Source organism: Mauremys reevesii, linkage group 10 (assembly GCF_016161935.1).
Source record: "Mauremys reevesii isolate NIE-2019 linkage group 10, ASM1616193v1, whole genome shotgun sequence".
NCBI lineage: Eukaryota > Metazoa > Chordata > Testudines > Geoemydidae > Mauremys > Mauremys reevesii.
The window spans coordinates 8,411,143-8,438,257 of NC_052632.1; the positions used below are offsets into that span (position 1 = coordinate 8,411,143).

Here is a 27,115-nt window from a genome sequence, read left to right on the forward strand (position 1 = left end):
TCTCAGGATAAGAGTCCATCCTAGTTTTTTTGAAAAAAAAAATGTTTTAGGCAGCATCTAGAAAGGGGGGTGGGTTCCTGAGAGTCAGGAACATCATAAACAAGTATGAAACTTCAGGAGCACAGGAAGGGAGCTACAGACCCCCTGGGAAGTTTAAGAACTCCTAGTTTACATGACAGTTTCACATAACTTTCAGAATTTCTCTCACATACACGCATATGCATACATAATGAATAGGTATTTCTGCTTCGTAAACAATTAAACCATCTTATCTTTACTGTGGTATTCAATGGTAAGCAAAACATTGTGAAAGTTCTCATGCACATGATAAAAACACAAGCCATTCTTTAGTACTCACTGCGACTTTATGATTCCGCATCATATTATCAAACTCTTCATTAATTTTTTTATATTTTTCTTCTGTATGTGGCGTGAGCACATATGAAGTGTCAGGGTCCGGGCTGTCACACCCTCTGTGTTCCTTCTTGTTCAGAGCCTAAATAATGAAGTTAATAAAAAGAATCAACAAATAAAAAGTAGAGGTAAAATAAAAGTACTTACAGGGCCTCGCTTGAAAATAAAATCACTATCTTCATTTAGTTTGCTGTATCTGTCCTCCGATAGTGGACTGTGCTCAAAGTAATCGTCAGCATCAGGGCTCTCACAACCATTAAGGCCTTTTTTTCTTAAAGTCTGAAATACAATTGGAAAATTCACACACAAATAATACTAACTTGCCAAGACTTTTTGTAAGCTGAATCATATTCAGAGCCACTGAAACTATATAAAACCGTCAGAAATGCAACTCACTTTAAGAGACAAGCTAGACCTTTCAAAATAAGTAGCTCTACAGGGCACCATAATGGAAGGTGCACTTAGAGGCATAGCCTCTCCCAGCTCTGATCTCATGAGTAACTATAACCCAGGGATCGGCAACCTTTGGCACACGGCATCCCTTGGCCCGCGCAGCTTCCCGCAACCACCATTGGCCTGGAGCAGCGAACCGCAGCAAGTGGGAGCCACGATTGGCCGAACCTGCGGACACGGCAGGTCAACAAACCAGCTCAGCTCACCAAGGTGCTTACCCTGGCGGGCCGCGGGCCAAAGGTTGCCGATCCCTGCTATAACCTATCATTACTTTGGCCCCCAGGAATTCCATGACCAGCATTTGTTTTAGCTATCTGCTGATGTAATCAAGCAGTTTGATATATACAACTAACGTTGAAGGCTACAGCAAGAGGTTAGAACCGTTAGTGGTAATAAAAAAAGGTACTTCCCATATTAGCACAAGAATTCAGTGGAGCGGCTTTTTTTTTTTTTTTTTAAATAGTGTACTTTGTTATGCCAAAATAAATTATTGGCCTTGTATTAATAAAATATCAGTGTTGGCTTCCCAAATTATCTATTCTCACTAGAAAACAGTAAAATTAACTGTGTAGAATATAGTGAGTAAAATTTCCAAATGAATGTATTATTGAATGGTTTTAACAACATATGTAACAATTAGCCTGATTAGTTAAGGCACATACTTTCCTGGACTTCAGTCACTTAGCATACAACATGAAAACAAGTACTGCATAGAACATGACAATCCAAGAAGAACAATGCTCAAAATGCAACCATTTTTATTTTGCAATCACTTTCTAAGACACTGTAGTTTTCCAAATGTAAGCTTTTTTCACGTGCATATCTTCTGCGGTGACTTAATTTTAATGCGATTGCTTTGTTGGGACTTTTCCTGTTTACTAAATATGGACCTGCATCAACATCCCCTTAATGTACATGTCTCCCCACTACGCAGCTATGAAATCAGCTACCACAAGACAGGTTTTTGAACTTCAGGTCTCTTGCCTTTAAGATCTTGAAAAGTATATTCATATTCTTTAATGCTTATTTTTCCTTGGTATTATAAGTTCAGAAAATCCACATAGCAAGCAAGCTCATTTTTTTGTTTGTTTTAAATAGAATCTCTAAGTTTTCCACCTCTAGGAAGAGCTTATTGTTAACAGAAAATTTGTCAGTGAAATATAATCATAAACATTTAAACGTCAGAAGTGTGTGAGAGAACAGTGATGCAGAGAGAATCTTCATTTGGACAAACAACGTATCTTTATCCAACTTGTCTTGGTCTTAAAAATAAAAAAAACAACCCCACAGAATTAAAATCAAAGCTACCTGTCATTTCATGTACCACAGAGGTATTGCATTCTCAAGGCTTCCTAAGCAACCTGAAAGGTATTTGGTTCTGTCACCATTTGAATTTCCATTCAACAATTGACAGTGAATCTACTTTTAGAAGAAGAATCTCAGTACAATTATTTGTTAAGGTTTTTTTTATATGTTATCTTCTTTTTTCTGATTAGTAAAAGTATATATCCATTCTTTATCAAACAGAATAAGGTGCCCAGATCTTATGGTGATAGGATCCACATTAGCAGCTTGGTAAGCAGACAAACTGTGCAATCATCTGCAACTGAATTTCTTCAGAGAAATGTTCAGCTTATGCTATGACTAAAGCTAACAACTTGTGTACAACCGATTACATTTAAACTAAAAATAAAAAATTTTACTTAGTATTTTGTTAGTAAGCAACAGATTGCTTAATTTCACTTGATAGTGGTAAGGCAATACTTTACAAAATTCAATTATGCAATAAGATATTCTCAAAGATCACAGGTCATCATTGGCAAGATATAATTCCTTCTCAAATTACGTGGCATGTGCTGTGTATCACACACACACTGGCTGGAACTCCCACAAAAATTTAATCATTAAATCAGCATATGGGGGGAAACAGGTGTAGCTTTTTCTAACACCTGTCACAGCATTGATCTCTGCTGGTCTAACCAATCAGGTGGACACTTACATGGACTTAGCCATACAAGGACCTGCTGTTTAGGACTCTGAAGGTCGGAGACTGTTATCCCTCCCAACCCTTCTCAACAAGTTCAGGCTGTCAGTCCTCTACACTTTGGTATCAGCGGGGAAAATGTTAACACTGTATAATCTGGATTACATTTAACCTTTATAATCTATAAATAGAATTTGAATAGGTTACGTCTGCACATGGATCTGAATATACAAACTGTGCCCAGCACTCCTTTAGGAGCAGCAGTAAAACATGTTACAGTGAAGTAGTATTAAATATATAAGTAAATTAGAAAAAGGCAGCCTGCAAGAAATGTACAGTGGTTATCTGTGTGAACTCCAGCCTACATTTTATACTCTATATTATTTAAATATTGTGAAAGTTTTGATTTTTATAATATTTAATTTTATTTTGTCAAATGTTTTATAGTAATTACACTTAAAATCTAGGAATCTCATAAGTGTCTTTCTCAGAATGCCCAAATAATCAGTACAGCTTAAGTGGAAACTTCAAAATTTAATTCTCTTAATGCATACCCACCAGCGCTGTCCACCAACACTGAAGTTTAGAAATTAAACAAACTATTAATGTAAAGTGTACATATTAGGCTAAATATATAAGAATGCATTCACCCTTTTTTCAATCGTTATTTTTTTATTCTGAGAGTAATGGGGTTAACTCTGCCTTGACTCATGAGGAAGTAAAATGCCTCAGTATCTCCACTTTAAGATTCTGGAAACCTTCACTCCAGATGGTGTTCCTGTCATTGTTAGAGAACTTAAAGCTATGGGTCACTATTACAGATAAATCCAAGTCTGTGTTTGATATCCAAAGCTCTGTTTCTTTATCACCAAAACATGAACTGTCACTTTGAGGACCTAACTGACATAACAAGACTGTCTACTTTATCACTATCCAGTAGCATAATAGTAAAAAGTTTCTCCTGTATGGCTGGTACTAACAAGTGGAATGCTGTAATCTGTTAACAAGGCCAGGCGAGGCCTGTGGGAGACAGGCCAGCTTCAGTTTTCTCACAGGCTACAAAGTTAGACATGATAGCAGGCTCTTGCTCAATAAAAAACACAAAGGTCATGACTACTGGGAATCAAGTTGTGTGTATGCAGGAAAGAAACATTCCATAAACTAGTGCTGGCTCCACCCTCCATATTTTCTATACTAAAAGTTATTACTTCGACACTGAATGTAAGTAAGTGATCCTCTCAAAATTCTTTCCTAGATACAATCGCGAAGACTGAGAAATTTGTAGACCCCTGAAAATAAAGCTTATTAAGAAAAAACCAAATAAGACCAAATAATCTTTAGGTAGCATATAGAGATGGAGTCACACACAAAATATGTATATGATACTAAACATAAAATCTTAAAGCTTTTGCAGTTCACAATAACTAGAACAAAAGAGTACTACTTATACTGGTATTTTTGCATACACAATTAAAAATTCTTACTAGAGAGAAGGGAAACATTTCATTTTATGTTCTGTAATGGAATGTTTAAGCATTATAAGGAAAGAATACCAACTCCTATTTTCTGCATTATTTCAGGAGTACATCTGGTCCTTACAATAAATCTGTACTATTTTCATTTTCTTTGTTGGTTCCCAGACAAAGATTTCTGAAAACCTTTTCTGATGGTTGTTTCCTAATTCACTATGTTGAGCTCCAATAAATATGTGTTTGTAGCTTGGATGTTACTCTGGATCATTTATTAGTTGATTAGAACAGAGAACAAGAAGATTCTTGTCATAAGAAATTCACCCATGAGTATTTAGAAGAAACCAAAGCAGATGTGGAACCTGTATATACATTAAAATTTAGTGAAAACAATAGCTTAATTGTGTTACAAATAAAGACATTGTACAAATGCCCCAGCAAGCTGTGATAAATGCTGATAACAGAGTGACTCAGAAGTTTTAAAATGGCTTTCTTCCACCATGTAAAAATAAAATATGTAACTAAATGACTGATGGTTTTGTGTTGATTTTATTGTAATGACTGGTATGAGGAAACACCATATGAGGATGTTAGTGATGGATTAACCAGAAAACGTTCAAAAGTTATGTTTAGACAGTACAAATGTTCCAATATTTTGCTGAATCTTTCTCCGACATTTTACTATAAGCAAAATGCTTTTGATACGTGCTAGATAGAACACCTTGGTCAATTCCCCTACAGGAAATACACAACACTGATAGCATCAGTGCTCACTCTATGCCTTGCAACTTGCCAAAACTCAAATCTGAAGGACTTCTCACTAGGCATAAAAATAATTTAGTTTCCCTTTCAATCCTGGATTCTGTTGCTAAAATTTACAAGAATGTCAATTAGAACCATCAATTCCGTCCAACCTGAGCCCTGGGATCATCTCCTTCCATCTCCCATTCAGACCTTTCCACCATCCCTTTAAACTCTATCCTCACAAACCCTTGCCCCAACTCCAGGCCTCTTCCTAAGATGTGTGACATCCTCACAGTTATATATCTGCCAGCAACTGTGATAGATAGTAACATCTGTAGTGTCCAAAACCTCCCTTTAAATCTTGCACTCTCTGAAGCTTTTCCAGATACAAAAAAATTCACTTGTGCTGTTTCCAAAGCAAAATCTCTGAAGTTCACAAAAATGAGAAAAGCAGCAACTAGTCCCCACAATTAGAGGATGCAAGACCAACAATGAATCAAATGAGTGGTGAAGAGAGGAACACTGGGACCCTGTCAAGTCACAGAAGCACGCATTTTTAGTGCTTTGTCCAGTCCATTTTTAAGGTTTCCTTTTATGAGACTTTCCCTACTTTCCCTGTGAGATTTATTTTTACATATGGACAGCTATGATAAAAAAAGTTAAGGTGCAGAGTCGATCATCCAGAAGTTAAGAATTCCAGGATTAAGGTTGCCTGCACATACCTCATCACTGCATTGCCCTACATCACATCCTATTTTCTAGATTACTTTAGGAGTATATCTAGTCCTTACAATAAATCTGTACTATTTTCATTTTCCTTCTAAGTTTCCATCCAAAAAGACTGAGGCTCCAAGTGCATGGTCAAACCAGAGAGACAGAAATTAATTCCTCTTGGCTCAGTAACATGATGCTTCTGTCTGCATGACTCAAAATTACATTGGCATTCCTGCAACCATATTGCATTGCATATCTATTTTACTGTCTACTATCACTACTAACACTTTCTGTACTACGTCACAATTCTCTCTCATTGAATGAGTGTACTTCAAAATTATGTTTGATTTTACTGTATTAGCTGCATTTTTCTTGATTAACCTCATAATGTTACTTTCCACAATTTTGTGCTTTTTAATAGCTCTATGTCTGATAATATTTCTTCTCAGTCCACAGTGGTGCTCGTGACTTCTCCAGCTACAGGATTAACTGCATTTGTCATTAAAAATAACTGTTTACCGCCCCTTTGAGATCATTAAGATGTTAATCAGGACCAACCCTAATAACAATACCTTTAGTATACTAACTAGACAACATTACCCCCATAACTCAATGAAAGAAAATCTTTTTTCTACGTTAGTAATCAAAATTTTACATTCTGACCTAAGCAAAAAATGTGTCTTAAATATAACTAAAAGCAGGCTACAAATGCTTGTAAACCTACAGGACAACGAATGATGCATTTAATTTTGCAACTTCTGTATGACTGCCAAGACTAGAAGCTTCAATGAAATGTATAAACAGTGTTTATACAAAAAATTAAATTAGAACACAATAAAATAAACTAGGTAAGTAACCAAAGTACTGCTTTCACAACAGTTACGTACCACCCTTGCAACTGAAGACTTTGACTTCTCAAAAGATGAGGTCTGCGATCCATTAGTCAACCAACATCTAAAAATAAACATGCTTTTCCCCAACCAGCCAGACAAGAACATATACTAAACAAATCCTCAATACTCAACACAGTATTCTAAAATAAAAGATGTGAGTATTTTCCACATTTTAATTTTTCCTCAATTTCTAGCAGTACTGTAATAGTAAAAAAAAAAAAACTTTTTGTATGTAAAGGTATCAAATAATTCTAAGTAAAGTGATGAAATACAAACAAGTTTGGTAATGATTACATTCTTTGATCCAATATTAAAGTACGTGGAAGAAAAGTTCTCTCTAGGATTCATGAACGGATAGAATATTTTATAAAGAAATTAACAGGTCCGAAATAATAAGTCATAAAATACCAGAATTGGCCATTTGTACAATGATCCATAATATTCCACTGTAGATAGAGCTATTCACCAATCTTAGATGCAGGAAGGTATACTGCTTGAAAGCTAATCAGTATCCCTGCTGTACGCCACTGTCTAGCAAAAGACAGTTTCTTGTTCTAAAAGCTGGAACATTTCCAATCTCTGGCAAATTTTAACCTGTATCTCTGGCTCTCCAAGGATTAAAGCTAGCTGTCAAATTCCACTGAGATACAATAAAGACTGCACTCAGGATTCAAACCTCTGTTTCTAAAAGTAAAGCATACTGACAGTTTTATAGTAGATACTGTATGCAACTTAACTATTAGCTTGAAGCACTTTTGTTATGAAACATACATTAATGTAAGAGAGATACCACAAACAACTGGCACAGGTTTTAGGGTGACCAGACAGCAAATGTGAAAAAAATCAGGACAGGGAGTGGGGGATAATAGGAGGCTATATAAGAAAAAGACCCCCAAATCAGGATTGTCCCTATAAAATCATGACAGCTGGTCACCCTAACAGGACTACATAAATTTTACAAGGTATGAACTTCCCACACAGTGCAGAAATATTTTTGAGTGTGTGAGAAAGGAGAGACAGCTCCCTATTGGTATACTTTTATTTAAAGTTTTGCAGTAAATTTATCTAGTAACCTGTTGACATTAAAAATGCTGCTGTTGACCTATTCTGGACAACAGGATTATTCATTTCTAAATGGATTCCAGGCCTCAAGGCTTAAGATATCTAGTAACTGCCAGTAGAGAGAATATATTGTTTCCACAGTGAAGATGAATTCAAACTCTCAAAGGCTGAGGTTTTAAATATTTGTCATTTCACTTTCTACACAATTTGCTGGATTAACTAAATTATCCATCCTACATTTTAGAGTTCAGTGAAAATTCATATTATTTCTTCTATTAAAAGTGCAGTGAGTTGATTCCCCCCCCAAAGAAGATTCTAAGGAATTGCCTGTTTACAAGTCATCAGTGCAGTTTGGGGTTGGTGTGTTTGTTTGCATGGATTTTTTTGTTTTGTTTTTGTATTAATTAAAGTAAAAGAAACTTCAGTTAACTCAGATGACTTGTTAAAAGTGGATCTATATTTGTCTCCAGAAAGTAAAATATCTGATGTCTTGCATTAAAATTTATTTTATTATTGTTCTTATTAATGTAGTCTACAACAAACCAAATTAATTTTAAAACAAGTTAAACACAATGCTCATGTAAGAATGGCCGAAGAGTGCATGGTGACATGTCTGGAAAATCTGACATATATACATATACATACGTATACATATATGCCCAATGTTCACTCAGAAAAAATTACTTACGAAGACAGTGGTTGCAAAGTTAACAAAAAGGATATTTTCCCAAACTCTGAATTAGGCTTTTATAAACTGGTCTATTCAATGCTGTAAAATAGTTTCTTGTGGTCTGCTTGCGTATACGTGATGTCAAATCACCACCCTTAAAGTTTTTATGCCCATCTGAGTGCCCAACACATCTGGATAAGGAAAAGGCTATCAGATGAGTTATTTCCAAGCTGTTGATATTCAACTCAGTTTAATTAAACTTTTAACATACTGTATAGTGTTACATGACCAAAGATGACAATCACTGTCTAATGAAAATTAAAACAGGCCTGAGCATGTTCCATATTGTTGAATGGACACAATTAAAAAAACCCAATTTAAAGATATGGGGGGAAAACACGTTTCACACCTGTTCTACGGTATGGCCCAATGGACTTTAAGTAATACCGTACACTGGCCTCTATTATTAAAATGGGGAACAGCCCAAATCTAATGGGATGGTTTCAAGAGGGGTTTGGATGACAGAAGAGAAAAGTTTATTTGCATTAAGATTGGGCCCCATTGTGCTAGCCACATAGTAAGAGAGACTCCCTGCCTCTCTTCACACTCTAAAAAGACCAAACATAATGAGTGGAGAAAAGAAGCGTTAATACCCACATTTTACAGATGAGAGATTGAAGCAGAGAGAGATTAAATGACTTGCTCAGGTCATACAGGGAATTTCTGGCTGGGAACTGAACTCAAATCTCCAGAGACCCAGTCTAGTGCCTTAACCACAAGACCAACTTTAGAAGTTCTGAACTAGACTTAGACACCTGAGAGATTGGGAAGGAGACAAACACCATCTTAAGTCTGAGTTTAAACTCAAACCAGAGAATGCTCTAACAAACTAAAGCAAAATACTCCCTAGTAACTGCTCCATTTTGACAGCATATTGAAGGTGGTGCTGCTTTACTACAGATCATCTATATAGTAAGATTCCAGGACAGTCACCTGTCTGCGGGTTACTCTGAAGCCTAAAATGTCTGTGAAGTAATAGAAACAGCTAGAAGCATGGCTGAGAGCTCTTTTTTGTTCAGAATATCACCAAGTTGACTCATCACAGAGTTTTGCAATCTGTTACTAAATTTTAAGTTCTCAGCCATTTTGATTTTACAAATTATATCTGTGAGACAACAAAGCATGTATCAATGCCATGCCAAGAGTCCTAGACTGTTGTGACAGGTAACTCAACCAATCTCCACCCTTACTATACAGTCACTTTGCATTTCATTGACTGTACAAGGGAGACTGCACCTATGGTGGATTACTTGGCCCAACTGCTTCACTGATTGCAAGGACTTTCAGCTACCAGTGCAAAAAATTATTTATGAGAAAGATATAAATATTTATTTGGAAATACACTGAATTTGCTTTCTATACTATGCAGCTTCTGGTTCAATGTAGATATCCACTGAATGCAAGCACTCTGTGCTGCATCCCAGATTATGAGAGCTATTTGAATCAAAGTACTGAGATTATATCAGTGTAAACAACATCAGTTAGTGCTCTGCAGGCTTGCAAAAATCAAACTTCCAAATCATGGCCTAACATGTAGGGATTCAGTATAAACCCATACAATTTTTTGGAGGGGTGGGGGTGGAATGATGGTTTCTTCTTTGACTGCTAAAGTCTAATCCCATGAAAAATCCAGATTCCTGACATTATACACTGATGGAACAGGAAACCTTGAAATGATAACATTATGCAATGACTTTTGCAACATGTATTCCTTTCATAGTAAAAAAAAAAAAAAAGTATGTTTTAATGTCTCTTTTGTTTTAGACATTCCAAATGCAGTCTACCACATCATGCTTTATGAGAAACCAGTATCTTCAAACTATAGATGTCCAAAAAGCCACAATCAAGGAAGAAGAACGTACTGGTTAAAAAAGTCATCTGGTTTAGAGGGAAAGTGACGGCAGCTATAAAAAATAAAAAAATAATACATAACAAATGGAAGAGAGGAAAAGTTGATAGTATTGAATAAAATCAGAAGCTAGGAACTGTAGAAAACTGACAAGGGAAGCAAAGGGACACAAGGAGAAATCTATAACCAGCAAAGTTAAGAACAATAAGGAGGTTTTTTTAAGTACATTAGGAACAAAAAGAATCATGACAATGGCATTGGTCTATTACCAAATGGAAATAGTAGAATTATTCTTAATAATACAGAAAAGACAGAAGTGTTCAACAAATACTTCTGTTCTGTATTGAGGGAAAAAAACAGGTGATGTAATATCATATGATAACTCTTCACATTCCACTAGTATCTCGGGACAATGTTAAACAGCAGCTCCTAAAGTTAGAGATTTTTTAAATCAGCTGATCCAGATAACTTGTACCCAAGAGTTTTAAATGAGCTAAGGAGCACTTTTCAATAAGGCTTGGAATACTGGAGAAGTTCTAGAAGACTGGAAGAAAGCTAATGTGTGAACAGAAAAGGGTCAATGGGATGACCCAATTAATTATAGGCCTGTCAGGGAAAGATAAGGGAATGGCTGATACAGGACTCAAAGAATTACAGGAGGGTAATATAATTAATACCAATCAACAAGGTTTATGGAAAAAAGATCCAATCAAACTGACTTGAAACCTTTTTTTGATGATCTTACAAATTTGTTTGATACAGGCATTGATGTAATATGCTGAAGGCTTCTGTAAGGCATCGCACATTTTGATTAAAAACTGGAATGATATAAAATTGCATTAAAATGGCACACATCTGGCTAACTCAAAATGTAATTGTTAATGGGGAATCAAAGTGATCTGTTCTTGGCCCTATACTACATAACATTTTTATCAATGACCTGGAAGAAAATGAATAAAATCATCACTGATAAAAGTTTGTAGGGGGAGTGAGAAATAATGAAGAAGACAGGTCATTGATCGAAGACCATCTGGATCCCTTGGTAAATTGGGCACAAGCAAACAATGTGTGTGTTAATAAGGCCAAATGGAAACATACATCTAGGAAAAAGAATATAAACCACCATTATAGGATGCAGGATTCATTCCTGGGAAGCAGTGACTCCTGAAAAAGATTTGGGGATAATCAGCTGAACATATGTGATTCTGTGGCCAAAACAGCTAATATAATCCTTAGATGTGTAAGCAGAGTCAGGATGAGCTCTACCCTGATATCTGGTGGTAAATTATGGCGAGTGTGGAAAAGAATTTAAGGGGCTGATCTTGTTTGCATAGGCACACCCACCCCGCCTAGCATGAGTCCACGGCAGCCCAAAATGGTCACTTTGACAGCTGTAGGATCTCCAATTTCTCTGTTATTGGGGTAGGAGGAATAAATGTTAATGAAGGACTATGAGATTGTTTTATGACAGAGGGTCTCACCATCAACTAAGTAGCACTCGCTAGACAAGGGACATGGGTTCCAAAACCCAGTGAATTGAGAGAGGCTGGGGATAGGTATTTTATACCTGGTGGTGTGGGCCTGAAACATCAATTGCACCACCTCCTCTCTCCATTGTTGAATGTCAGAGCTAATTTTGATTCTATTAAGAATCTAGTTACAGGCTATGGAGCTGAATTCACTTTGGGCTAATGGTGCACCAGCAGTGGGGCTCCCCTACTATGAGCTGAAATCACTAAAGAGCTAAAGTTACTAAGGGCTGAGATCACTGAGTGCTGTGCTAACTAGTGGGGGAGCCTGAAGCTATATTGTGGCATGGAGCAATTTGCAGGGACAGCTGGAGTGGCTCATGAGATGGCTGGTGGGGCAGAGCAGCTAGCACAGCAGTTTGTGGGACAGTTGGAACAGCCCACAGAGTGAGCGGAGCTGGGCAGTTTGCGGGGACGGCTGGAGGAGCAGAGTGGAGTGGCTGGTAGAGCAGAGCAGTTTGTGGTGAAGGCAGAAGCAGAACCCCACGGAGAGGCAGGGCAGTCGGCCCTGGACCACATAAGGTGTCCCTTAATATCCTGGGCTTCCCCTTTCCACCCAGGCTGGGAGGGGTAAAACCCTGCAGATAGACTCTTGAACTCTGGGGCTGCACTGACCCGGGACAGAGACTTTTGGGTTGTGGGACTTTTTGGGACTGTGGGTGATTTTTGGGTTGCTGGACTCAAGAACCCAGGGGAAAGGACACGGCCCAATTTCCTGGGGTAGGTCTTTGCTCATGGTTTGGTCTATGAACTCTAGTTGAGGTGTTTTCCCAATTTGATGCTGATGTCGTTTATCTCATGTTATTAAACGTTTTCTGCTACACCGAGACGCTCTGCTTGCGAGAAGGGAAGTATTGCCTCTTCGAGGCGCCCAGGGGTGTGTGTAAGATTTTCCCAGGTCACTGGGTGGGGGCTTGAGCTGGTTTTACATTACGTTGTAGGGAGGGGACCCCTATGTACTGAACCCGGCCCTTGCTGCTATCAATTCGGCCTGGCAGAAGGATTACAGATGCATAGATGGGAATCTTGAGTAGGGGTAGAGAGGTTATTTTACCTCTCTATTTGGCACAGGTGCAACTGCAATACTGTGCCCAGTTTTGGTGTCCACAATTCAAGAAGGATGTTGAAAATTTTGAGAATAGTAAGGGAGTGACCTGATTATGGTCTATAATAGGGACCGCCTTCGGCCTGCCAGGGTTAAGGCCCCTGGCGGGCCAGTTTGTTTACCTGCCACATCTGCAGGTTTGGCCAATCACAGCTCCCACTGGCCGCAGTTTGCCATTCCAGGCCAATGGGGGCTGCGGGAAGCAGCACGTGCTGAGGGATGTGTAATACAGTAGTAGTATAATATGATGTACCGCTTTTACATACTTGTTATAGATTAGTGGCCTCTCTTAGATAACTGACCTCTTCCCAATTGTACAGGAGAAAAGGGCATTTTTCATCTCCAATATAGCAAATGCATTAAACATTAAGAGTACAACAGGTAATTTGTTAGGTCTTTGTAATTTGATGTTACCCAGTCTAACACTAACTAAATGCTGCAATGCCCAGAACATTAAAAAGGGGCACTGTAGCAGGGTGATTACCCCGCTCTTCCCTAAAGGGCTTAAAACAGCCCTGGGGGAAGGTTGTGGTGGGGAGCTGCTAAGCTGGGCTGATTGGGAAGTGGCTGCAGCTGGGCCATGCCCCAATCAGGCCACAGCTGGCCTGTATAAAGAGGCTGGGAGCCAGGAGCTCAGCAGTCTCTCTCTAGCTGTAGAGGGAGATGGGCCTGGCTGCAGGGAGCTAGAGCCAGGGTACTTAAGTGGAGCAGGGCTGGGGAAAGGCAGAGGAGGTCGGCAGCTCCAGCCTCGAAAGCCCCAGGCTGCGGCCTAGCAGAAGGCAACAGGTACTGGGGGTTACAGAGGGCAGCCCAGGGGTAGGCAAAGTCAGCAGGTCCAAACCCAACCTTGCCAGTGATGAGTAGGCAGATACTGCAGTCTGCCCCAGGGCGTGGGGGCTAGATGATGACTGGCAGTAGCCTGATACTGAGGCGAGGTGGGGATAGTGGGAGGGGAGACCCTAAGACTGAGGGATATACTGCCAGGGGGCAGCACCCCAGCTAACAGGGCACCGAAGTCCAGAGAGGGACATGGGGGCCAGAGGACAGGCGGATCACCGGCCTGCAGAGGGCGCTCCGGAGCTGGAATGAGCTAATTCCCGGAAGTCATCAGCAGGAGGCGCTGCAGGGCTGAGTCTGCTCCTCTACAGGCACCATTTTTTTCTTTTTAGAGCAGAGATCTAAGACAGTTACTATCAAGAAGAAAATGTATAAATATTGACACTAATACATCCCTGTTAAGTAGCTGCTCCATAGGTATTGTTATTAAAGTTAATGGGAATACCAAAGATGGAGCAGCTACAGAGAGGTTGTTTACAAAATAGTTCATTTTAACTGACATGTAACAGAAATTGAATGATGGTTTAAATGAATAGGGCAATAGAAACCTAAGTTCAACTCCCAGCTCAGTCACAGACTTGCTGTGTGACTTCAAGTAAATCACTGAAATCTACTTTGTGTCCCAGTTCCTCAACAGCAGACCAACCTCACAAGAGTACCATGAGGATAAATTCATTAATGTTTATGAGATTCTCAGGTGTTACACAATGAGGGATATATATAGATATATATATAAGGAAGTAAGAGTAAGGAGATCAGAGGTAAACTAAGAAATGCTCTCATACTAAATGTGAGATTGAAATTGGAGAGAGGAAAGCTGTTCCAGTGGTTAAAGCTGTAGCCTACACTCAGGAGACCCAGATTTAATTAACCACTCTGCCATAGATTTCCTGCGTGATGCTGGGAAAGGCATGGCTCAGTTTCCTATATGTGACACGGAGAACATAAGAATGGTCATACTAGTCCATCTAGCCTAGTATCTCGTCTTCTGACAGTAGCCATTGCCAGGGGCTTCTGAGGGAATGAACAGAACAGGTAATCATCGAGAGATCCAGCCCATCGTCTACCTCCAGCTTCTGGCAATCAGAGTCCATGGACACACACAGCATAGGGCTGCATCCCTGACCATCTGGCTAATAGCCATTGATGAACCTATCCTCCAGGAACTTATCTAATGCTTTTTTGAACTCTGTTATAGTTTTGGCCTTCACAACATCCCTGACAACAAGTTTCACAGGTCGAGTGTGCGTTGTGTGAAGAACTACTTCCTTTTGTTTGTTTTAAACCTGCTACCCATTAATTTCATTAAGTGACCCCTGGTTTTTGTGTTCTGTGAAAGTGTAAATAGCACCTCCTTATTCACTTTCTCCACGCCAGTCATGATTTTATAGACCTCTATCGTATCCCTTTCTACTCATCTTTTCCAAGCTGAAAAATCCCAGTGTTTTTTTCTCTCTCTTCATATGGAAGCTGTTCCATACCCTTAAATCATTCTGTTACCCTTTTCTGTACCTTTTCCAAATCTAAAATATCGCAGTATTCAAGCTGTGGGTGTATCATGGATTTATATAGTGGCATTGTGATATTTTCTGTCTTATTATATATTCCTTTTCCTAATGATTCCTAACACTACCAGCTTTTTTGACGGCCAATGCACATTGATCAGATATTTTCAGAGAAATATCAACAATGACTCTAAGATCTCTTTCTTGAGTGGTAACAGCTAATTTAGACCCATCATTTTGTATGCACAGTTGGTATTATGTTTTCCAACGTTCATTACTTTGCATTTATCAACAATGAATTTTATCTGGCATTTTGGTGCTCAGTCATGTAGTTTTGTGAAATCCCCTTAACTCTTCGCAGTCAGCTTTGGACTTAATCTTGAGTAATTTTGTACAATCTGCAAATTTTGCTCATTGTTTACCCCTTTTCCAGATCATTCATGAATATGTTGAACAGGACTGGTCTCAGTACAGATCCCTGGAGGACACCACTATTTACCTCTCCCCATTTTGAAAACTATTTATTCCTACTCTTTGTTTTCTTTTAACCAGCTACTGATCCCTGAAAGGATCTTCCTTCTTACCCCATGACTGCTTACTTTGCTTAAGAGCCTTTGGAGAGGGACCTTGTCAAAGGCTTTCTGAAAATCCAAGTACACTATCCACCAGGATCACCCCTGTCCACATGTTTGCTGACCCCCTCAAAGAATTCTAATAGACTGAGACATGACTTCCCTTTAAAAAGCCATATTGACTCTTCTCCAGCAAATCATGTACATTTATATGTCTGATAATTCTGTGCTTTACTATAATTTAAACCAATTTGCCTGGTACTGAAGCTAGACTTACCCAGCTTATAATTGCCAGGATCACCTCTGGAGCCTTTTTAAAAATTGGTGTCACATTAGCTATCCTCCAGTCATCTGGTACAGAAGCTGATTTAAATGATAGGTTACATACCACAGTTAGTAGTTCTGCAATTTTACATTTGAGTTACTTCAGAATTCTTGAGTGAATACCATCTGGTCCTGGTGATTTATTTTTTAATGCATCTATCTGTTCCAAAACTGTCACCTCAATCTGGGACCGTTCCTCAGATTTGTCACCTAAAAAGAAGGGCTCAGGGTTAAGAATGTCCCTCACATCCTCTGCAGTGAGGACTGATGCAAAGAATTTGTTTAGCTTCTCCGCAACAGCCCTAACTTCCTTGAGTGCTCCTTTAGCACCTCGATCCTCCAGTGGCCCCACTGATTGTTTGGCAGGCTTCCTGCTTCTGATACACTTAATTTTTTTTCCTGTTAGTTTTTGAGTCTTTGGCTAGTTGTTCTTTAGATTTTTTTTTTTTTTTGGACTACTTTTCGTTTCACTTGCCAGAGTTTATGTTCCTTTCTATTTTCCTCAGTAGGAGTTAACTTTCAATTTTTAAAGGATGCCTTCTTGCCTCAAACTGCTTCTTTTACTTGGCTGTTTAGCCCCAGCGGCACTTTTTTGGTCCTCTTATTGTGTTTTTAATTTGGGATACACATTTTATTTGATCCCAATAATTCCTTACCTCACAGGGCGTTATGTGGATAAATATACTGAAGATTGTGAGGCACTCGGATGCTAAGGTGATAGGGGCCAGAATTGCAGAGAAATACCTGCCACTCAAACTGTCTAGTTTTCTCTCGTTTGGCCTTCATTGATTAAAGTAAATTTTGTTCACAAAAAGTGGTTTAGTCTTTTATGAGGCCTACAGTCTTCTGTAAGAGAAGTAATCAGAAAAAGAAGTTTATCATATCAAACATGACCTATCCAGGTTGCCATGAATTAGACACCCAAAGAGCTCCTTACAGATGTTTCAGTACTAAGTGCCTATCTTGTAATTTCTAGATAGCTGTGCAAATCTGCTCCTTGCATACACTTCTGATTCTTTGCTCAGTGACCATCTAAAACAATAATATAGGATAACTTTTCAGCCAGGCTCAAGGCCTGGCCTCCATTTCCCCCACAGCAGGCACAATTTCTTTCTGCAAAATGTGCAGGCATATTTTGCATCCTCAAATTATTTCTGTATGAAACTCTAAGTTACTTGCCCATTTACCTACCTTATTGTGAATGTAAGCGTGTCTACACAGCAAAGACAACCTGAGGCTGGCCTGTGCCGGCCAACTTGGGTTTGCAGGATTTGGGCTGTTTCATTGCTGTGTTGACTTCGGGGTTCAGGTTGGAGCCCTACCACCTTGCAGGATCCCAGAGCCTAGACTCGAGCTCGAAGTCTATACAGCAAATGAAACCACCTCGCAGCCCTAACCCCACAAGCCCGCATTGATTGGCATGAGCCAGCTATGGGTGTCTGTCTGATGTGTAGACATACCCTAAAAGTACACTTATCATATAATCCAACAAAATTCATAACAGAAATTCACAGGGACTGAATGTAATGGCCACAAAACAGGAGACTCCAAGTTAACAGGTGAAAAAACGCAGTTTTCAATAAGTTTTAAATTCAATTTATGACAGCAATTAATTCAGTATAGGGCATTTCTTGAGCATCAGTGGATCTCAGCACTCCATGCCATCAATCCACCCACATGTTTTTTCATCACCAGGACAGCCTTATACCTAAACCATTCTGCATCAAATCTTAGAATCAAAGGACAGGAAGAGACCTCGAGAGGTCAGCTAGTCTAGTCCCCTGCACTCACGGCAGGGTAAGTATTATCTAGATCATCCCTGACAGGTGTTTGTCTAACCTGCTCTTAAAAATCTGCAATGATGGAGATTCCAACACCTCCCTGGGCAATTTATTCCAGTGCTTAACCACCTTGACAGTTAACAAGTTTTTCCTAATGTCCAACTTAAACCATCCTTGCTGCAATGTAAGCCCTTTGCTTCTTGTCCTATCCTCAGAGATTGCTGCTTGTCCTATTCTCCTCCTTGTAACAACCTTTATGTTCTTGAAAACTTATGTCCCCTCTCAGACTTCTCTTCTCCAGACTAAACAAACCCAACTTTTTCAATCTTCCCTCATAAGTCATGTTTTCTAGACCTTTAAATCCTTTTTATTGCTCTTCTCCGGACTTTCTCCAATTTGTCCAATTAAGGTCAAGATATACCACATCTACCACTTCCCGAAGGCTTATTACCCTGTCAAAGAAAGCTATTATGTTGGTCTAACACGATTTGTTATTGACAAATCCATGCTGACTGTTACTTATCACCTTATTATCTTCTAAGTGTTTGCAAATGATTAATTATTTGCTCCATTATCTTTCTGGGTACTCATCTGTAATTCCTCGGGTTGTCCTTATTTCCCTTTTTATAGATTGATATTATATTTACCCTTTTCCAGTCCTCTGGAATCTCTCCTGTCTTCCATGACTTTTTGAAGATAATCGCTAATGGCTCAGATAGTTCCTTAGTCAGATCCTTGAGTATTCTAGGGTGTATTTCATCAGGCCCAGGTGACTTGAAGACATCTAGCTTGCTTAAGTAATTTTTATCTTGTTCTTTCCCTATTTTAGCCTCTGATCCTACCTCATTTTCACTGGCATTCACTACATTATTAGATGTCCAATTGCCACTAATAAAGAAATGTAATTCACTAAAGATCTGAAAGAAGAGAGTCATTAAAACTCAGGGTTGTGGGGTTGGTTTTTTGTTTTTGTTTTTAGAGATACACACAAGTCTCAGATTACCAGAAAAAAATCTCAATACTAAATTTCCTTTCATAGCTAAATCCTATTCCCAATTTGGCCACTGACTCGTTAGCCATAGGAACAAGTTAACCTCTCTGGTTCAACTTTCCTGACAATAAAATGGAGAATACTGAGCTTCATAAAGCACTTTGAGATTCCCCAGATGAAAACTATTACAAAGAGGCAACATATTGTTGAAATATGGCAAGCAATAGCATAAACTTTTCAGAAATTAGTTTGGGAAACATGATTTGTTTAAACAATCTGAGTCTTTTCTAAGTAAAGCCCCCTTGTGCATAGATTTTAGGTAAAGTTCAATCTACAATGCAGACACTTTGGTTTTTCCACTAGGTTTCACAATACCATGTTAAGCTAATGATTAACAAGTTAGTTTATCTATCTTGCTATTCTTCTAATAAGGCTGAACCAGTGTCTATCAATGAAACAGCCACAATTCAAACAAGCTTCTTTTAGCAGCAACCAAGTAACAGGCAGGTCTGGCTCAACTCTCATTGAAATTCATTAAACAAGGTGCTGTACCTTCTAATATCTGACAAGTGCACTATTTTAATGCCTGAAATAGATCTTCTGCAATTAACACTTTGAATAATGAGCTTTTCAATGATGCACTACTGGATATAAACTTAGCTACAAGGTCATACTTGCCAAGATTTGAACTGTGAATAATCAAGACAACAAGAGCAGAACCTTTTAAACACCATCAAAATATCGTTAACTTTAGTGGGGTAGAGGGAAAAAAAATAGGAAATTTTCCTCCTAAACTAAAATTTCTTCCTATTAGAGATAAATTGGTAAATATGACAATGTTGGTTAAATGTTGATTCTTAAATTGAAATGTATCAATAGTCCTGGATGATAAATGTAACTGATAATTCATATATTAACAGCCTGTCATTATGAATAAATTCAAACTCCCATATACAGTAATTACATTATTGAATTCTGCAAGAATGGTAGGCCAGGAAAAAAGATCTGATTTAATTTAACTAAAAGAAAAATGAGACATTCAAGGTACTTTTGACCACTGGTATGTACCTATTCTACTTCTTAGATATTATTCGCAATGATTTAAAGATGACATCGCAAGCGAATAGTACAACCAGTTATTCTGGGGATTAATGGCACAATCTCCACCTGCCAAAAAAGTATGAAGGGTGGCATATAAAACTGACTGTTTCAAATTCCATTCAGAAATTCAATAGCATTGTCTATATTAGAACCAAATGACAACTAAACAAGGAATGCTAAACAAGGAATATTTAAAGATGATCCTTTTCTTCCTTTAAGTAAACATTAATAGGATTAATGGTACATCTATATAATGATTAAGTGGAAGCTTTCACCTTATCTCAAAGTGTGCATAAAAAAGGGATGCCCATGCATGCTGAAAATTATTTTACAAAGATCAGTATTATGAACTAGGCTCAGATCACAATACAAAGAGGACTGCTAGTAAGCAGACTGTTCGTGGATAGAAACAGTAGTCCATCCATATCACAATAATTACCACCACAATTAGCCCCTTTTGTGTAAGTCTATACATGGAAACTGAACTACACTTCTACCTCCAGAAATGGACCCGGGGGGGGAGAGGGGAAAAAAAAGAGCTGAGGCATGTTTCTGGATGGTGCCTAGAAGCTTGCAACACTATTGCTGGGTCTGTAACCACTCAATGGGTAGAAGAATTACCGAATCATAGAAACTAGTGATTAGGATGACCAGAGAGAAAATGTGAAAAATTGAGACGGGAGTGGGGGGTAATAGGAGCCTATATAAGAAAGACCCTAAAATCGGGACTGTCCCTATAAAATCGGGACATCTGCTCACCTTACTAGTGAGGGAAAGACATACTAAGACATGTAGCTAATTCAAGACTGTTTTCTAACTATAAATATTAGTGTTTCACAAGGCCTAGTTTCCAGCATCCCAAGCAACGTGACTTTCTTCACTTCTCTTGGAAGACTTTCATATCACTATCAGGTTAGGGTTTTTTTTTTTTTTAGTTTAATGGTTAGCCTAAAAAATATCACTTCATTTCAGTCCATTATTCCTAGTTTGATACTCATTTGCTATCCCAAGTAATTCCTTGAAGTCATTGATGTTTACATGCAGCATATATTTGCAGATTTACAACCCCAGTTTGTCATTCAATTAGTAATATAGGTTTTTTTTCCTCCCCTCATAAGTTAAGCTATGCAACCCTTTAACCATTTTATTAGCTCTTTTCTGAACTTTCACCAGTTTTCTAGTCTCTGATAATGACATGCCTGCAACTGACAGAAATGCCCTAACAGAGAGGGACTATTAACTCCCTGCTATAGGATGGTAAATTTCTGAGTAGGAGTCAAACTGTATTGATCTCTTTTGCAGCTATATCACATTCCACAATTTGTCAATATGGCAACTTGCACTGCTCTAGAGCCATTCAGTTTTTTTGTATAAAATTAGATGTATAGCTTTTATTGAAAATAACTAATACATTACCTGAAAATATTGCAGCCACAGATATGAAAACTTTGGGGGTCTGAACTGTGGTGAAAATCTAAGATAAACTGGGTGTGACTATTGAGACTGGGCCCTGAGAGAGTTGAGTTAACAGCACATCTTGAGTACATAGGGTAGCCAAAGGCTCCCTAAAAAGGTCAGTAGAAAGAAGACCGCTACTGTGGTTCTTCAAGATGTACTATTCACATGAATTCCATGCCCCACTGTCCCATCCCATTACTACAGAGTCCTGCTTCTCTGGAATTCTGCATTGATGAAAGAACTGAGGAATGGTTGGGCTCACTTTGCCATTTCTACCCCCTCCCCCCCGGGTATGGAAGGGACACAACATTCAGGATGCAGGTGTGACCCCTCAAATGACACCACTGGCCAAAAGAATCCAATCTTGGATGCATGTGCAGGAAGAGCGGAATCCACATAGACTATCAATCATTCAAAGTAGCCCTGGTTATTACACTTTAAAATGGCATCTTTATTTATGAATGATTAAAAAAAATGTCTGGGTTTAATGGGTCAGTTTTTAAAAGCATGTTTCAATTCAGCATTTTTGAGAAATACCAGATAAATAGGATACTATGGTCTTATTTTTAATATATATCATTTGCTTTTAAACACAAGTGGATTACACTCTTGTCAGCTACAATAGCCATGGACAAGGATCATGAGTTCCACACTACACCATGTATTATATGGCTGTTTATAGGCCATCGTCTAAGTAAAGTCTGGGCTCAAAATATTAAACCCTCATTTGAGAAGTTGCAGAAATAACAAATCTTCTTCCTTTAAGATGTCCAGTCATACATCCAATAAGCCAGGTGACATCCTAGCACATAAAATGTACAAGAAAATTAATCTAATTCAATTCAATTCTTTCATTAGAGAAAAGAAAACTAGTTTTATCCTATCTATCATTTTCAACCTAAACGATTATTAAAATATACATGTTTAAGCAACTGGGTGTTATTCCAAATGATTTATGCATCCTGAAAGGAACTGTACATAACTGAGGAGACCCTTAATCAAGAGTATGACAAGTACATGACAAAACAATGTAACCAATCCTGTACACTATTTTGTAATCTGAAATGTTAAACAATAACTTAGTTGGATCAGTAAAAAAATCTGGTACAATGCCAGTTTTAATTTAATCTTTTCCTCAAATACTGCAGTTTGTGATTTCCTTTCCATCTACTCAGAACTAAGTGATTAACAGACTTAAAAAGATTATTCAAATTTGGATCTAAAAGCAAGTAATATCAAGTAGACTCTTCATACTGGAAAGTTAAATTATGATATGATATATAAAATTTAATTCCTAGCATGATAGCAGGAATTTTCTGTAGTCAAATATGCAAGTGGTAAGAGTATTCATGATGCAAACATCTTAAAAATAAAATCCTCTAGCAATAGTGGAAACAGATTTTGCTCTGGCTGTTATGAATGTTCAATATTTTGCATTATTCCAATTAAGTTTACTTATAGTACATTGTAAGGGAGAGTGCAGTACAGTGCAAATGAAGGGTGTTTAAATGTTTTTGTAATTAGATTTTATAACATTCTTCAGATTTAAAAAGGTATAAATAGCTCACATCTTTACTAGCTAATATGGTTATAAGTTTAATGTGATCTTCATGAAAATGCTATGTCATCTACGAAGATAGCATGAGCCAATAATATGAAACCATAATAATTAAAGGTAATTTAAAATTATTAGTTAATTGCAGAACGTTCCTTGCAGATAGTGATTCCCCTTATGGAGTAAACTACCCCTTAGTGTTCCATTTAACAGGGACTTGCCCCACACCAGCATGGAATTTGGTATACTTTAATAAAAATGGTGTCTGTTCAGGTCTCAAATATTCTAAATTTTAAGATCTGGACCAGACCTCTGGAAATTTGCCAGGTATACATCAAGCAATAAATACTTAAGGTAGGGATGGAAACCAAAACTAAATATTCAGCAAATTATTTGAGAAAGAGAGAGTATCATTTGTATTCAGAAAAATGTTCAGAAAGATTGGTCCTGTCACATTGATTACAAGGGTCAAAACAGTGTTAACCAAGGTCTAGGGTTTTGTACATAGAGACCTCAGCCTGCTTAGTACCATGGCAAACACATCATTAAAAATCCTTTTCCCCCTTTTATTAAAGATAAAGGAAAATAGTTAAATATTTGAAATGTAAAGTATTAAAGTTTTCATTTTAACATCCCTTGTTCCCCTTCTCCATAGCTAAAGAGAATTTTTAGAAGGAAAACCCCTCTGTTTGACAGTCTCTTAGCTAGTATTGAAGATCCCAATAACTGTCTTTTTTGGGAAAAGAGAAGTTAATTAAAATGGATTGCAGCTGCTGTTGTTGCTGCCATTAAAATCTGATTCCATTTTATCCCAGGTGGTGGTTAGGATTCAGCTGGACCTAGTAGAGATGGTGATGTTATCTGGGTCCCCCTCTCTGGCCTGTTCTGGTCAGAATATTTTGCAGGATTATGACAACAAAAGTTCAGGGTCCAAGGAGATGGTGAGGGTGGCAGCCATGATGGTGATGCTTACTTAAGTAGCCTCCATCTGTTATTTCCCATTCCCAAAAGAGTCTTTAAGGACCCAAAAAGAGTGTAGTGGGTAGAACAGCTCCTCCCCTCACTATTCTGGCCACCAACTAGGCCTAGTTTCTGACACGCCAATTTGGTTCATTAATTTCCAGACCCACATTTTCTTGTTTACCAAGCATGATCTCAAAACAGTCCTTGAGTTATATCAGTACACCTTTTTGTTTGGTCTAATTCCTTTTTTCCCAGTTTATAGCACTCTTCATTAAAAATAACTTGACCTACTTTTCATAAACAAACATTCATAAACAGCCAAAAGTTATAGGTAAGGCTATGATTTAGTCATGGGTATTTTTAATGAGTCATGGACAGGTCACAGGCAATAAACAAAAATTGCCAGCATAGGCACCAGCTTCCTCCATGCCCGGGAGACGCTCAACACCCCTGCTCTGCCCCAGGCCCTGCTGCCACCTAACCCTGTCCCCCAAGCCACCACCCTCATCCTGCTTCTTCCTGCCCCCGCCCCTGCCCAGTTCTGCTCCCTCTACTGAGCATGCCCCACCCCCACTCCTCCCAGAGCCTCCTGCACACGGTGAAACAGCTGATTGTGGTGGGAGGAAGGGGGAGGAGATGATCAGTAAGGCTGCCGGTGGGCAGGAAGCACTGGGAGGAGGGAAGGAGGGAGGGAGCTGGCTGCCAGTGGGTGCTAAGCACCCGCTAATTTCTTTCTGTGGATGCTCCAGGACTGGGGCACTCTCAGAGTCAGTGCCTATGATTCATGGCCCGTGACCTGTCCATGACTTGTACTATAAATACCCCTGACTAAATCTTAGCTGGGTGACCACTGCTCTGGGAGCCTTGGGGGGAGCATGCTGCTGGGGTGGGACCCTGAGGGGAGTTGCTGCCCTGGGGGGGCCACTGCTTGGGAGGGGGGCCTGGTGGCCAGCAGCACCAGCTGCCAGGGGTTGTCAAGCAGTGGCTGCTTCAGCCACTGCCGGGGCCGCCCTCTTTCCACTGCTCCAGCCACCCCCGGGACCGCTGCTGGGAGCCACCAAACTGCGGCTGCTCCTAATGCCCCTCGGCAGTCCCTGGGACTAGCCCCAGCAGTGGATGGTGCAGCTGGCCCCAGCCTGAGCAGCTGGCCCTGAGGCCAGCTGCTTGGGTGGCCCTGGGGTCAGCCACACTGGCTGCTGTGGAAGTCATAGAAAGTCATAGAATCCTTGACTTCCATGACAGACATGGAGCCCTGGTTACAGACCCTATTGTCACAACAGTCCTGTACTGAATGCACCATCTAGTGCTCTTATCTCACTAGCATCTGAATCTCATTAGCATCTCACTAATATCACGGGAGGACAGAGAAGGAAAGAACAGTGTTGAAATCTGAACTCAGCTGTGAATAATCTTACCATCCGTAGTGCTTTGTCAAGCAGGCTGACTACCAGAAAGAGATGCCATGGAAGCTAGACTTAGGAAACCAGAGATAACATAAGATGGATTAAGTTTTGTTACAGATATATTCTAATTATTGTATCTCTAATCATCAAAATTTAAAATACCCATTGTGACTCTACACCCCATATTCTTCATAGTGGTATTATTATATGATATGATTATGGCATAATTATGATGCATTTTGTACAAGAAGGGTCATGTAAGGTATCACTGGAAAAGTTATGATTTGCTGAATATGATTATCCTATTTGTATGCATATATTTTTTTGAATCTGAAGTTATGAATATTGACTATGCATCTGTATTTTACATGTAGTGACACCTGGGTGACACCCACTAGGCAAGATGCTTCTAGTCTAAAGAGCTGGTTGTGAAGGGCCCATTCAGGGTAATGTGCCCTTAGGGAAAACAATAGGCCTTAGGAGAAGCTTATCCCCCGACCTGGTGAACCTTCCTGAGAACACTCCAGACAGCCTATGGATAATGGCTGCTGTGACTCTGCAAGGCCATGTGACCAGCCCACATGACTCTGAACTCCATTTTGGGTACCTGTGGTTCCCGCCACATGCTAAAGCTATATAAGGCAGGGAGTGACCTCATCTGTTGTTCACTCTCCCACAATGGAACACCTAAGAGAAGCTCTGAAAGAAAAGGACTTGGACCAAGGGTGAGGAGCCCAAGCTGCAAACCAAGTGCAGCTTGTGCCTCTGGAATCTGAAAGCCTGCTTATATCATCAGTCAGAGTGAGAGATTATTAATTCAAATCCTATCTATCTAGTATGTTAAGCTTGGTTTGTGTTTTCTTTATTTACTAGGTAATATGCTTTGATCTGTTTGCTATCACTTATAATCACTTAAAATCTTATTGTAGTTAATAAACTTGTTTTCATCTAAACCCGTCGCACCCATACAGTCACACAGCATACTAAAGTTTGAAGAGCATTTTAATATTTCTGAAGTCTTGAGTCCATATATATTTTCACTGCATTTTAGGATTCTTTACATATGGCTTTTTAAAATATAAAAACTGGTTATAAATTAGTAGTGGCACCTAACTCTCTCTTTTATCAATGGCTCAACTTCAACTTAATTGTTTTGTGTGTCTTGAATAGACAGTGCCTCTGCTTAAGTATTTTGGGATGACCATGTACTATCATCCGCCAAGGTGTTTTATCTGAACGTATAGGTTTCCACTGAATTAAATACAGACAGTTTAGAACTTTGTAGATCAGAATACAAATGCTAACAATATAGAATAGTGTTTGTGGAACAACAAAAAGCCAAAACAAAAAAATCTTTAAAATGACAGTCCACAATCACTGACTCACTTATCTCTTTTACAATTATATTTAGATCAATGTTTCCCAAACTTGGGATGCCGCTTGTCTAGGGAAAGCCCCTGGTGGGCCGGGCCAGTTTGTTTACCTGCCGTGTCCACAGATCCAGCCGATCGCAGCTCCCACTGGTCGCGGCTCGCTGCTCCAGGCCAATGGGAGGTGCTGGAAGCGGCGGCCAGTATGTCCCTCGGCCCACGCTGCTTCCCGCAGCTCCCATTCACCTGGAGCAGCAAACTGTGGCCAGTGGGAGCTGCGATCAGCTGGATCTGTGGACATGGCAGGTA

General features: G+C 39.1%; 1 protein-coding gene across 13 annotated transcripts in view; it reads right to left on the minus strand.

Moving 5' to 3' along the window:
• MEF2A (myocyte enhancer factor 2A) overlaps positions 1-27,115 on the minus strand; it is a 175,846-nt gene that overhangs the window by 45,192 nt on the left and 103,539 nt on the right. For 10 of the 13 annotated variants that reach the window (XM_039491481.1, XM_039491482.1, XM_039491484.1 and 7 more), the window contains one exon: positions 359-496. In XM_039491481.1, coding sequence (XP_039347415.1) covers positions 359-496 — 138 coding nt within the window. Of the gene's footprint in view, positions 1-358; positions 497-561; positions 694-27,115 lie in introns of all 13 variants that reach the window. The other 3 variants (XM_039491491.1, XM_039491487.1, XM_039491493.1) reach the window with 2 other exon arrangements.